Raw genomic sequence first — 14,572 nt, forward strand, 5'->3', positions numbered from 1 at the left:
AAGGCGAAGAGGCAGAGTGCAACATATGCCACAATAAAGTCAAGCATAGTGGTAAAGCTGTAAGAAGTTTTAATACAACCAACCTAATCAAGCATTTAGCGAAATACCACCACAAACAATATGAGGAGTATGTTATGAAAACCGAAGACAAAAAGAAAAGTCCTACGCAACAAACACTGGCAGAAACCTTTGCTATGCTTGACAAACTGGCACTCGACAGTCCCAAAGCCCAGGGAATAACAAGAGTCATTGCCGAAGAATTCATTCTGGATGACCAGCCATTATCTCACGTGAGTAAAGACGCACGAGCCAACACTTAGAACCACGGTACAACATGCCCAGCCGTCATTACATCCTTGAGCGATTTGGCCGTGGAAGATTCGAGAACGATTCACAAACATCCAAATTCCGATTATTGAAATATGTCAAGTAAAGCGGAACTAATACACAGCACGGTCTTCGGGACGTAATGAGAAACTGACAGCATTGCATCCTGAAAGTAAGCATAATGCTTGTCATAGACCCGGGTAATGCCAATGCTTAACTCACGGCTTTAGCTCAACTCATGCCGCTGGATAAAAAACACAAGAATACCTGACTGCTGCTGACAGCCGCTACAAACTACGTCAACATCATTTTACTGGAGATAATAGATATCATATGTATATAGAACTAGATGCTACATGCCAGACTCGACTGCGTTAGCAACATTGAAGTATTGAAAACCAGATGCGTTAGTAAACAGCCGCCATCTTAAAGCAGAAGACTTCCCTAGTAGGCCATTGTGAACCTTCCAAGCGAACCTAATGAACTTTTTATCTAAAATACACCTAAATCGGCAAAATCTTGACTTGAATCTATCTTCAAAACAGTTTTAAAACTTTCACATGTCGAAAGTAGACAGAAGGGAAATTATGGAATAACGGGAGCAATTTAAACAACTTTAACAGTTGTTTCGCAAAATTTAAATGAATTGAATGTAGTTTAAAGCTGCTGATACAGAATGGGGACTTGAGTATTTTATTTGCTGTTTTAAAATGTTAACTTGATACTGAAATAGCCGTTTATTTAAACCTGAGAATCTTTTTATACAATTTTTGTAACTAATACACGAAACATTAAAATCATCTAATAGCTTGGGGGATTTGTAGGATTTTCCACTGAGGTTGTTGGTGTGTTTTGCTTTTTTAAGACAGTTTACAATATTATATGCACGTTTTACTGACTGACTATGCCATTTCTGTTTGTTATTTATAATGTTTTGTGTTTGTCACTGAATAAACAGGCCAGTTCCTTGTTACCAACTGTCAAGTTCAAAATACCAAAAATAGATCCTTAGGTGGACATTTGTAAAATTACCCAGAAATAAGGAGAGAAGACACTCAGTTTTCTTGGCCAAGGAGAGCAAAATGTGACTCGTGAGCCACCAAAATTGATCTAAAGGAACAAAACCTCCTTGGTATTTTATTTAGGGGTTTTCCCTGAACAAGATTGAGGCCGCCTTAAAGGGGAGGGGTAAAGCAAGCTGGCGACACCCATGTGGTTTTTGATTGGATATGTGTGTGCATGTAGGTGGAATTAAGTGATACACGTGTGTGGAGCAAGAGCTTATGTAAACAATCATAACAATCATATAAAACAGTCAAAATAATATATAAACAGTCAAAATAATGCAGACACTTTTAGTTATGTAAGTTAAACAATTAGCAAAATAATCCAAACACTTTCAGTTATGCACCGCTGTGGCCCTGGAGAATGTCCTCGGATGGAAAATTGTCCTCGAAGGGCTAGACGAAAGTCCAGACCCCAGGTGCTGAGGATGCCTGGAAGGTCTAGTTATGCAATGACGAGGCCATGAAGCAAAGCAGTTGTCACCCCGACCCTCTTTTACTCTTTGTAACACTTAAGCATTATACTATAATCTGGTATGGCAAGCAATAATCATTTACTGGTTATATATGTATGAAAAATATGGCAATATGTATTATTTATGGCATATATGAGCACAAGCAAATCTAGAAGTAAGAAGAATATGGCAATATGTATTATTTATGGCATATATGAGCACAAGCAAATATTCAATCAACCAACCAAGCAAACATTTACCGTAATTTCCCGAATATAAGGCGCACCCGTGTATAACGCGCACCCCAAATTTACTTGTAAAATCTAGGGAAAATTATTGTACCCGTGTATAACGCGCACCCTAATTTTAGCACCAATAAATAGAAGAATTACAAGAAAAAACGGCTTGTGTACAGATACAGAAATGTCATTTTACTGACTGGTGAAACACAGCACATAGCATAGCACATTGGTAGTTTAAAAAATTACCGTAAACTGACAATATGTACTGTAATAATATGATCTGATAACTTCTTCAACTTACCAGAATCCAGGGGAAAACAAAACAGATGTGACTTTTCTTTTAAAAGCTGCTGTATAACTTGCTTGTTTCATCATGATGAATAAATGTTTCTTCCATGGATTGATACGGTAAAATGAAAGTGAGAACGTAAGTCGGAAATCCGAGAGAGCTCATCGCTGTATACACGACAGTAACAATAGGAACTATTGTTATTTGAGTTTGAGTTTCCCGACGGACAGATATAGTTGACGGACACAGGAAGTCTGTGTTGTGTTAGGTTTGTTAAGGTCCGAGTTGCGGAGCTGCAATAAACGTTGACTCAAATGAGTTCAAGAAACTAAATTCTGTGCTTTATGAAGAGTGAAAAAAGCAGAATTTAACACAGACGAAATCATTCGACCGATCAGAGTGAAGTATTACCGGAACAAAATGGTGACGTCACGTACCGTAATGGTCGGCAACGGATCGCCGCATACGTTTCTTCAACACAACATGGCTGTGTCAATTAAAAAAAAAACGGTTTTTAAATATATATAATATATATATATTTCTGTCTCCATCCCTGTACCCGTGTATAATGCGCACCATGATTTTACAAGTTGATTTTGGGGAAAAAAAGTGCGCGTTATATTCGGGAAATTACGGTAATCAGATGTTGAGATAATTATCTCAACACCAACCGTTGTGTGTTATTCAAACTCACTGAATTCAGCTGGCTAGTTGTTATCAAGAGGACTAAAACCTTTTTCAACATGAGTCTGACAACTAAGTAAGGAGGCTAAATAACTTTAAAGTTAAACACATGCTCAGATAGGTCGGTATCGGCCAGTATCAGTATCGGATCGGAAGTGCAAAACAATATCGGTATCGGATCGGAAGTGCAAAATCCTGGATCGGGACATCCCTAGTCTTAAGGCTGGGTTATGCTTCTGCGGCAGACCTACGCCGACAATGCAGACCCGATTTATGACCTTCCACCGAAGCCTGACGTGCACCTCCAGAAAATTCTGAATAGGTGTCACGTCAATGTGTGGTGACGTGACGCAAATAGACTGTGATTGATCCGCTAAGACTTGTTTCCGGTTCAGCGCGAGATCACCATTTTCAAACATTGTTGTGCTACTCGCAAAAATGGACCAAGCCGACGAGAGTATCATCGAAGACGTCCACAAATGCGACAACCTATACAATGTCTCATTAAGACATTATAAAGATTTCCAAATGGCAAGCAACTCGTGGAAGGAAATTGCTGGAGGCCAGCTAATGCATTCATTAAAAAATGGAAGAACGTTTGAGACAAGCATGGGTGTGTTTGGAAGTGAATGGCCACACAAAGCAGTGAACCAGCTGGCCAAAAACTGTCAGCTTTTTATCACTTCATGTCGAATTTTTGGTTGGTGCACTTTATCATTTATTGTGTACATACAGTGCCTTGCAAAAGTATTCGGCCCCCTTGAATCTTGCAACCTTTCGCCACATTTCAGGCTTCAAACATAAAGATAAGAAATTTAATTTTTTTGTCAAGAATCAACAACAAGTGGGACACAATCATGAAGTGGAAAAACATTTATTGGATAATTTAAACTTTTTTAACAAATAAAAAACTGAAAAGTGGGGCGTGCAATATTATTCGGCCCCTTTACTTTCAGTGCAGCAAACTCACTCCAGAAGTTCAGTGAGGATCTCTGAATGATCCAATGTTGTCCTAAATGACCGATGATGATAAATAGAATCCACCTGTGTGTAATCAAATCTCCGTATAAATGCACCTGCTCTGTGATAGTCTCAGGGTCTGTTTAAAGTGCAGAGAGCATTATGAAAACCAAGGAACACACCAGGCAGGTCCGAGATACTGTTGTGGAGAAGTTTAAAGCCGGATTTGGATACAAAAAGATTTCCCAAGCTTTAAACATCTCAAGGAGCACTGTGCAAGCCATCATATTGAAATGGAAGGAGCATCAGACCACTGCAAATCTACCAAGACCCGGCCGTCCTTCCAAACTTTCTTCTCAAACAAGGAGAAAACTGATCAGAGATGCAGCCAAGAGGCCCATGATCACTCTGGATGAACTGCAGAGATCTACAGCTGAGGTGGGAGAGTCTGTCCATAGGACAACAATCAGTCGCACACTGCACAAATCTGGCCTTTATGGAAGAGTGGCAAGAAGAAAGCCATTTCTCAAAGATATCCATAAAAAGTCTCGTTTCAAGTTTGCCACAAGCCACCTGGGAGACACACCAAACATGTGGAAGAAGGTGCTCTGGTCAGATGAAACCAAAATTGAAGTTTTTGGCCACAATGCAAAACGATATGTTTGGCGTAAAAGCAACACAGCTCATCACCCTGAACACACCAACCCCACTGTCAAACATGGTGGTGGCATCATCATGGTTTGGGCCTGCTTTTCTTCAGCAGGGACAGGGAAGATGGTTAAAATTGACGGGAAGATGGATGCAGCCAAATACAGGAACATTCTGGAAGAAAACCTGTTGGTATCTGCACAAGACCTGAGACTGGGATGGAGATTTATCTTCCAACAGGAAAATGATCCAAAATAAAAAGCCAAATCTACAATGGAATGGTTCAAAAATAAACGTATGCAGGTGTTAGAATGGCCAAGTCAAAGTCCAGACCTGAATCCAATCGAGAATCTGTGGAAAGAGCTGAAGACTGCTGTTCACAAACACTCTCCATCCAACCTCACTGAGCTCGAGCTGTTTTGCAAGGAAGAATGGGCAAGAATGTCAGTCTCTCGATGTGCAAAACTGATAGAAACATACCCCAAGCGACTTGCAGCTGTAATTGGAGCAAAAGGTGGCGCTATAAAGTATTGACGCAAGGTGGCCAAATAATATTGCACGCCCCACTTTTCAGTTTTTTATTTGTTAAAAAAGTTTAAATTATCCAATAAATTTTGTTCCACTTCACGATTGTGTCCCACTTGTTGTTGATTCTTGACAAAAAAAATTAAAATTTTATATCTTTATGTTTGAAGCCTGAAATGTGGTGAAAGGTTGCAAGGTTCAAGGGGGCCGAATACTTTTGCAAGGCACTGTATGTTTGCTGTGAGTCTTTAAACTATTAACATTTTACACTTCAAGTATATTAAGAATAAAGTACAGGTTTGGTGTCAAAAGAGTTGTTTGATGTTTAATTTTCAACAACAGACAATTCACACACTTGATACATTATCACTGATTGGCAGTGCCTCATTGCTTTTATGATAACGTGCTTACCATCAAGGCTTCCAACGCAGTTTGGGAAGTTCCATGGCTGCCAGAAATCTGCTATTGCTTCCCACTGCCTGGGTGTAGGACACGGCAAAGAAATCGGACAAAATGCTGGACAACGCAGCTTGCTGGCTTCCACCCGAACCGTTTTCTGCATCGCCTTCACCTCAACATGTATGATCGACATTTGTTGTTCAATGTTGATGAGCTAAGACCCAGATTGAAGCGTGCCATCTCCGTTGCCATTGCTGTGTAACCGGAAGAAAACTCAAGGAATTTGACAAGAGTCCCCCCAAACCGCACAAACACAACGCAACACTCATCTAGTGGCTTGGCATTGAATTACGGAACAACCCGTTTCTTTGCCGCAGAACTATCGAATGGTCATTGACTCCGTAGGGTCTACAGTACATTGTCGCTACACCATCACTGCAACGCAGAAGCATAACTCAGGTTTAAGTCAATACTTTGTAAATTAAACCCCAAAAAAATCTCTGAATTTGCTTATAAGCATTACAAAACCCAAGCAGAGATTATATCAACATTGATAAGTGATGTCTTCATCAATTCTTTGCAGGTCGTGTATATTTTCTAATACTGTTGTAGAACCACTGCATTTGTTAATCTATGGAAAAAAATGCATTTTCTAATGTTGAAATCCTGTTGAGATATTAAAATATTCAACAATTAAATTCAACATTCACATTTTGGGAAATGTGTTTTACAAATAAGCGATAAAGGAAAAGATGAAAAAAACACTCACCATTGATTCTAAAATCTCGAAGTATCAAGTGAGTTGCATCATCTTCAGTGTGCTGGTATCAACATACGCTCTCACTTCTTTAGCTTTCACTCTCCTTGACCCCGCCTACTGGGTACCAGTGTTTACTTTCATCAGTTGTTTGAACGCTGAGGGTACAGTATGGACAGCGATGTCTACTTATAACGTACCTGGATCTGTCCCTATGCCGTAGTTACGTAATTTGATTGAAAGAAAATTGTCTTCCCAATTCCAAACAGGAAAAAAAAATATTACTAGTTCAGCAAAGGGGTGAAAATCTGGATTAATTTAATCACGTCCAGGACCTCTATCCCTTTCCATAGTCTCCCACTGACTAATTCGCCTTTCAGCTGTCTCTCAGCAGGAGCTCACCGTGAGGGTTTGTCTTTGTTGGGAGTGTGGTGTTGACCTGAGTGTTACGGGCCAGGGGAACCAAGCAGGTTGTCACCACTTGGACTCAGTTATCAGCGTTACAATTGAGTCTTGTGCAAAGGTAAGAGCAGCCAGCACTCCGGTGTCACAGAGTCTGCAGGGCCCCGAAACCCTAGAGGACCCCTCACTGCGATGCTGTCGCAGCAGAATACTGTGTTTCACCGGGACAATAACTTCCTCCTGTATTATTAATACTAAAAGGAACAGCAATCACTTGATGCGATCGAGCTCGTTTCACAGCAGTATACAATGAGCAACTGTATCCACCCCGCATGGCGCTCAAGTGGCAACTACTGTAGATGTCGAGATTGGAATAGTTGGGTTCATTCCAAGGTTTGAAGTCCCAGCGATGTCAACCTATCCATCAGTGTATTCATGAAGCATTATTAATAAAAAGGTCGTCAAAGGACTTGACTCCCATCATTCAATGTGTAGCACTTCCTTGGAGATCAAGCCAAGCAGGACTAGAGCGGTATTCGCTGGAAAACAGGATTTTACGGCTTTTATGTCACCACCATTTGTCGGGTAATAAGTCAAATGAGACATCTATTCTCTGAGATTCAGAACACTGGTGATCTGCAGTCAACAAAAAACGTTGTTGTTCTAATTTGAAGTTTATTGAGAAAAATAATTTAGACCAGTGTGTTGTGGGTAATTATCCATTTTCACTTCATTAGATGGAAAACTACTCAGCTGTTGCAGCCTACACCCCCTCCCACACACACATTTTTAATGAGAAAAATAACATTCTTTATTGTTTTACTTTATAACACAAATATACCGCAATTGACATAATTAAAAAGATGTTTTTGTCTCACTTTGCATCATTTGAACTGCTTTAGCACTGCTGCTAAAATTGTAACGAAAGCGGCAATACACACTTTGAAGCTTTTATTCTTTTCGTATGTGTGAATAATTGTTTAATTCATCCTTTATAAGGCAAGCGATTATTTTCTGTACGTGATTAAAAAAAATAAATAAATCTGGCGTCCACATTGAAGGCCACAAAATTGTCATTTAGTATACAAATGTAACCTACATCACCCAACATGAGATGTCCACATATGTGGACGCCGGGTTTCAATTACTATACATATTCACTGTATGTATCTCTAACATAACTCATTAACTTGCCAATGAAAATGATAGGTGGCAAACTCATTTTAACTGGGGGAACTGGCTGTGAATACTCATATTTTAGTGCCATTGATGTTGCCTTGTTGATAAGCAAGTTGAGTCATTGTCACTATACATTGTCCGTATCTCAGGTTTGCGTATGTACTGTATCTCAAAGCACCACATCGAAATGTATTGGAAAGTACTGTATATGCTTATTGTAATATTCTTAGTTGGTGGTGTGCTGTGAGATATTTCTAAAATTTTAGTCCCAGGTTAGGAAAAACCTTTTCTCACACAGCAAGGGTTGTACAGTCAACTCCACAGTGTTTTCTATTGTCACATCCTCCAGTCATGTACTTTTTTATGTGCATACATCATACATCATACATATGTTTAAACTAGACAAAGAGAAAAAACAGGTTTATTTCCTACATAAAATCAATTTTCTACTCTATTCATAAACATTCAATTGATAAAATATTTATGAAATACGCCTTGTTCCATTACATGACAGAAGAAAGATTTGATAATCACTAACTTCAATAGTACTTGATTTAGTTCAATTTTTAAAGTCAACCAAAACGAGCACTTCTGACAAATCAGATATTGTGGATTCTGTTGTTTGATTTAAAGCTCATTATACACCCAATATTTATTCCCAAATGAGGAAAATGGAACACTAAGTTCATCCACAGGTACACCAAGAGCTCTTTGCTTCGTCTCAAACCTCAGCAGTAAATCATCACGGGCCTGCCAAAAGAACACACATTTTCATATAAACCACACATAATTGGTTGCATGTAACAAGTTTGGCGAACAAGCACAAGGTCAACTAACCTTGGAAATTCGGGATATTTTGTATTGCAAATCCTTAATGGATTTATTGCTGGAGTCTATTATATCCTGTGAGGTAGAGAGAGAAAAAAGAAAAATGTGGAACCTATTCAAATCATTTACTGTGTCACATTTCAGTTCAACGAGCATACCAGTTCCTTTCGCTTGCACACACATACTGTACATATTCTCTATTTCCACATATTCTGATTAAGAAGATGCACCACCTTGGTTTTCACACACATCTCTCTCTCCTGGATTATGGACTTTCTCACAAACCGCACTCTAACTGTCAGACAAGGCCCTCACCTCTCCCCAACTGTCACTCTCGGTACCGGCTCCCCCCAGAGCTGTTTACTGAGTCCACTTCTGTCCTGTTTGTACATCTCTGACTGGACATCCATCAACCCCTCCAACCACATCACTAAGTTTGTGAATGACACAACCGTGGTGGGACTCACTTCAAGGAAGGATGAATCAACCTACCGTGACAAGGTCCAAAATCTATATGTTGCACTCTTCAAAAAAACTTAGTTCTGAACATAAAGAAGAAAGAGAAAACTAACTAAGAAAACTAAAGAACTTACAGTATATTGGACTTCAGGAAACACAGAGCTGATCCAGCACCCATTTTATCACTGGCAATTGTGTGGAAATAGTTCACAGCTAAAGGTTTCTTGGTACACACACCACAGACACTCTCTCCTAGACCATAAACACTATGGCCATCCATAGACTTATAATGTAATGACGGGAGACGGGGGCCTGCATTGTTGGCGACGCCGTCAAAGCTGACCGAGTGGAATCAAAGACAAAGAGATTTTTTTCATTAGAAATTCTTGTGAATAAATGCTTCAATCCCCAATTTTTTTATAGATATGGACTTAAATTAGTCTCGCTTCTTGGTTAAAGCAAAATAAAAAAACGTGCAGTTAGCATTTATTTTACGTAAATATGTCGAAGTACAAAATGCTAGTCTGTTAGGCTACGTTCATACTACAGGTCTTAATGCATGAATCCTATTTTTTCGTGTTTTTCCGACTCGAATGAGGCATTAACTTGACGGTCTGAACGTGACAAGTCGCATAGAACTGGAACATTTCAAATCCGATCTGGGTGACTTTCGTATGTGGTTCAAATCCGATCTGGGCCACATTTTTCCAGAATGTCACGGCGGTCCGTACTGTAAAGTCCACCAAATCGGAATTCATGCAGCAATTACGTCATCAAAGAGCGAGAAAGACGCTACGGTAGCGGTGCAGCTGTGCATTATTAGCGCCTAGCTTGCATTGAACACAGCTTTTGGGGAAGGGCCGGGCTTGACCTCAGACATGAAAAAATAAAAATGGGTTGCGAATAAGATCGGTTTTCTCTCCGCTCTGTATGAGCAATATTTCAACATTGCTTACACGGCAGAGAGTCAGGGCAAACTGCCTGTGAGTGTGTGTGACATGCACGGACAGTGCGTGCATGCTATCGATACATATAAACTTTGAATATAAGTCTAAACAGGGATTATTTATGTCTGTTATTTGTGTCCTCTTTTTGAAAAGCAAAATATGATATCAATAGAATGACGGATGACAGCCAGCATATGTGGTCATTTGTTTTGATGCTTCTGGGCATGCGGGTCTTCTTGCTCAGCGCGTGTTGGACTGCGAATTAGTGCGCATGGGTAATACTTGAATAGAGTCAATGGACAAAGGCAGTCTGAACGGGCACGCCGAAAAAAAAAAAAATGACAAAACAATCGGAATTGTGCATTAAGACCTGTAGTATGAACCTAGCCTGAGTGAATGTAGCTAGTAGCCGCCTGATGTAAACAGATCTTTTCCGGTGAAAATTCTTGTGAATAAATGCTTAAATCCCCAAATTATTTATAGATATGGATGTAAAACAGTCTTGATTATTGGTTAAAAGCAAAAAAAACGTGCAATTAATGTTTATTTTAGGTAAATATGTCGAAGTACAATGCTAGTCTGTAAGTGAATGTAGCTAGCCTGATGTAAACAGCTTTTCCGGTTGAAAATTCTTTTGAATAAATGCTTAAATCCCCAAATTCTTTATATATTTATATGGACGTAAAACAGTCTCGATTCTTGGTTAAAAGCAAAAAACGTGCAGTTAGCATTTATTTTACGTAAAATATTGCGAACTGTGTTGCCAATGCAGTAGCGGCTAATTTCAACCATTGATTTTTATCAACGTTTCAAAATGCATGCATGGTACGAAACATAAAATAATTACCGTGAATCCTCGCACAAATCACACCTGAGACAATCCTTCCTGTTTGTATGCGGTACAGCGTTCATACGTTTTCAACAGAAATCTGGTGTTGGATCGCTGCGTGCGTGTGTGAATAGCTCCTCTCTATGTGGGCCGCCCCCTACTTGAATGCGAGGCACATCACATGAGCGATCTGAGCCGTCAATACATTATGAAGCGTATGGGCCATCTTTAGGAAGACCCAGCAACACATTCAGTTCGTCAGGATTTTAACAAGGAACAACTTTTATTAGAGGGCTTTTACTGTTCCGTTGTTGAACAAAATCTTAACATACAGCATCGCGTCATGGTGTGCAAGCTCTTCTACATGCGGACAAAACAGCGCTATAGTCATAAGAGCTGCAGAAAAAGTAATTGGCTGCCCTCTTCCACTACTTGAGAACATGGCTGACATCCACTATCACACAAGAGCCAGGACCATCAGTTCAGACACTTCCCAACCCGGTCATCACCTTTTAACTCTGCTGCCCTTAGGGAGGCGATACAGATCACACACCACTGGATTCATTCATTTTCCAAAGCCATTCACTCTCTAAATAACCAACAAACACTATAGTTACCAGCGCATTTTATCTGTCAGGGAATGGAAATCTTTGTATTGCACTTTTACCTTATACAGTTTTAGACTTTGCACTTTTTTAAAGTTGTTATGTTACGTTTTGAGTGTTTGCGATGGTTCTTGATGTTGTGCATACGCATACAGTAGCTTATGTAGGAAGGGGCATGTGTAGTTTTCTTGTATTAGATGCAATGACAATAAAAAAAAAATCTTGGTCTACCTACCTAGTACCTACGTACTGTACCTACCTACCATGTGAAAGTATTCCTTTCACGTCATGGTTACGAATGTAAATGTGTTTTATCAGGATTTAAAATGGTATACTAAAGTGGAGCATCATTTTAACTGTATAGAAAAACAGGTATATGTTAGTTACAAATGCACGAATGGGGCGGCATACCATTTCATTGTACATCCTAGACTGACATTACAGATTCTGAAAAGGATACTTTTCAGACGATAACTCAAACCTGAATGTAAAACGCACGAGCCAGAAAATGCACAATAAAGAGAAACAAAATATAGATAGGTCGCACTCGAGCAAAATGTTTTTTTTTTTTTTTTTTAAAGGGTGCAAGAACAAAGAGAGTAAAATCAATAAAATGGAGGAAAACAGTTAAGTAGGCCTCTGTTACCTATACTTGCTAAGTTATTCAAATAGCTATCGCCTAAAGAACAAAATCCAACTTTTTCACCAAACTCAACAAGCTCTGTGGGAAAAAAAACGTGTGATTTACAGTCCGGAAAATTTGCAATTCACTGTGTCAAATTGTAGAAGGAAGCGCTAAAAGAGCGTGGGTACCTCAACACTGCTTGTGTTGTTATTGAGTGCACATTTGTCCACATTGGATACCAATAAGACAGCAGAGATCTTGGCCTGTGTCGTCTCCAGGTTTTCCACTATGTCCTTTACTTTTTCCTCCATCTTAGCGTTCTTCTCATCTTCTTCCCGCTGAGCACTCTCAATGTCCTGAGCGAGGGACGCACACAGCTCATCTCGTTCCCGCTGAAGCTAAGAGTCAGTTCATGTGTGCGGATAGTCAGTGGGGCTCTTAAGGCAACACATTGGTTTTGATTCTTTTTACCTCAGTGAATTTTTGCTTCAGTTGCTCTAATTTCTGTTGCTGAGCTTGGAGTTCCTTTTCTCTCATCTTTTCAATTGCATCCTGTTGATAGCTGAAGATCAAGCATCTGACAGCAACATTTAACTCACTGGATGCCATTGACAGGGATACATGTCAAATCCATTTGAACTGGGAGTGAGATGGCTTGATTGGTTTGATCATTCGCTGCAAACCCTCCCAGTTCAAATGGATGGACGTCTACTAGTGACCCAATAATGTCACTGTCACTGTCAATGTCACTGAAAGAGTTAAGGCTGGTAAAACATAAAATATCCATACACATGAAGCAGAATATCGATGAACAGAACCTCTTTCCGAATGGGGTTCTTCATTTTTCTCTGAACGTCAGCAGTTTTTTCCTGGACGTCAAGTAGAAGCTTATTGAGATGCTTGTTTTCCGGTAGAACATGAGTCAGAGTTTTTTCCTTTTCTTTTTGTTTCATCTTTGTTTCTTCTATTTGTTTCTGGAAGGTACAACAACATCAATATTAAAAGGTTGTTTAATTAATATTTGAATCAAGGCTGAACAGTAAAGGCAAAGACAGTTCACTAGTAATTACTAATAATTATGGTAATTATCATAGCTGTTTTATTCTTCTGTGTAAATATAGAATTCTTTACACAGAAGTATACTTTTATAATCTTTGGTGAGTTATAACCAAAACTCTGGTGGGATTCAAACAGTTTGAGATGATGTCTACTGAATGCACTTACCTTCAACGAATCATTGTGAAATAAATCTCGTTCCATGGTTTGATTGAGGAGCGAGAGTGCGTCACCAAATATTTTGTGGTGGTTTGCGGTCAAAGCACTTATCCGACTGTTCCACTGGTGCTCTCGTTCAATGATTTCCTTCTTTCTCATGTTGACCAGCTCCTGATGCAACAGCTCCAATTTTTCCCTGTAGCGGGCCTCTGTTTCTACTCAAATGTACGAACACATTGACACTAGGAGTGAACACTCGTAAACTCAGGATGTGAAAAATTTGCATATTTTGCATACTATCCTAAAAGTCTTGGCTACTTGCTATTTTTTGCTTAGTTTAAATAAATTAAAACATTTTGGCACCATATGGTGGATTTTTTAGGTGTTGTTGTTTAATTCATTGATATTTATTTGACTGTGTTTCAGATGTTTTGTTTTATTGGTGGTCTCTCGTGCATAGTGTTTGAGGGAGGATGGTTGTCTGCTTTATATGTGCCCTATGACAAACTGGAGACCAGTCCAAGTAGTTTGTCTTTCAACCAGAGGCAGATTGGACTCTGAATAGGATTGATGGTATAGAAAATACAGTACAGAAAATGGATGAAGGGGTCACGATAGCGAATTTTGAATGAAGGTGAACAACGTATACTTGAAGTCAACATTCAAAGTGGTGTCACTGTATTAAATAATGGCAAAACTTCTTTCCAAATTAAGTCACAGAATCAAGCTGTGCATGAGTCACAAGAGCTTGGCTTAGGACGCAAAATACTTGAATATCAAGACAATGTATATAAAGGACCAATGCTACAGAAACAGGATGCAAATTGAAGATTTAACTTCATTGTAGTAATTGTGAAAAAAGACATATGTTGTTCCTAAAAGTTGTTCCTTGTAATTTTTCTTAATTTCAGAACGAATTGCATTTTTATTACTTAGTTTTCAACATCTGAAATGAGTGCACACTGAGTCTGACTATACTAATCTAAAAGTAAAGTGAAGCCATCATTTTCATTTTAACTGTTTAGCCATCATCTTGCGACATCTATAAAAAGTTACAAAAGTCATGTAGTCACAAATGTTAGCAATCCTCTGCAGGGTTGAGTTCAGAAGTCCAGAAGCATTGAGTAGGGTTA

General features: G+C 39.2%; 2 protein-coding genes across 4 annotated transcripts in view; both read right to left on the reverse strand.

Moving 5' to 3' along the window:
• Positions 1 to 14,572, reverse strand: part of LOC130923020 (stereocilin-like) — a 57,171-nt gene that overhangs the window by 40,289 nt on the left and 2,310 nt on the right. Inside the window, exon 1 of one of the 3 annotated variants that reach the window (XR_009064643.1) lies at positions 6,363 to 6,567. The exons of 1 other annotated variant lie outside the window; for it this stretch is intronic. The gene's annotated coding sequence lies outside the window, so the exon portion shown is untranslated. Of the gene's footprint in view, positions 1 to 6,362; positions 6,568 to 14,572 lie in introns of those variants that run through there. One more of the 3 variants, XM_057848393.1, reaches the window with a different exon arrangement.
• On the reverse strand, positions 8,412 to 13,681 carry LOC130923035 (dynein regulatory complex subunit 4-like). Its single transcript, XM_057848418.1, has 6 exons — positions 13,449 to 13,681; positions 13,043 to 13,198; positions 12,696 to 12,776; positions 12,413 to 12,622; positions 8,769 to 8,834; positions 8,412 to 8,681 (listed from the first exon to the last, which is right to left on the reverse strand). Exons 1-6 carry the CDS (start codon positions 13,596 to 13,598, stop codon positions 8,559 to 8,561), a joined length of 786 nt encoding a protein of 261 aa, XP_057704401.1. The 5' UTR covers positions 13,599 to 13,681; the 3' UTR covers positions 8,412 to 8,558.

This window comes from Corythoichthys intestinalis, chromosome 1 (assembly GCF_030265065.1).
Source record: "Corythoichthys intestinalis isolate RoL2023-P3 chromosome 1, ASM3026506v1, whole genome shotgun sequence".
Lineage (NCBI taxonomy): Eukaryota > Metazoa > Chordata > Actinopteri > Syngnathiformes > Syngnathidae > Corythoichthys > Corythoichthys intestinalis.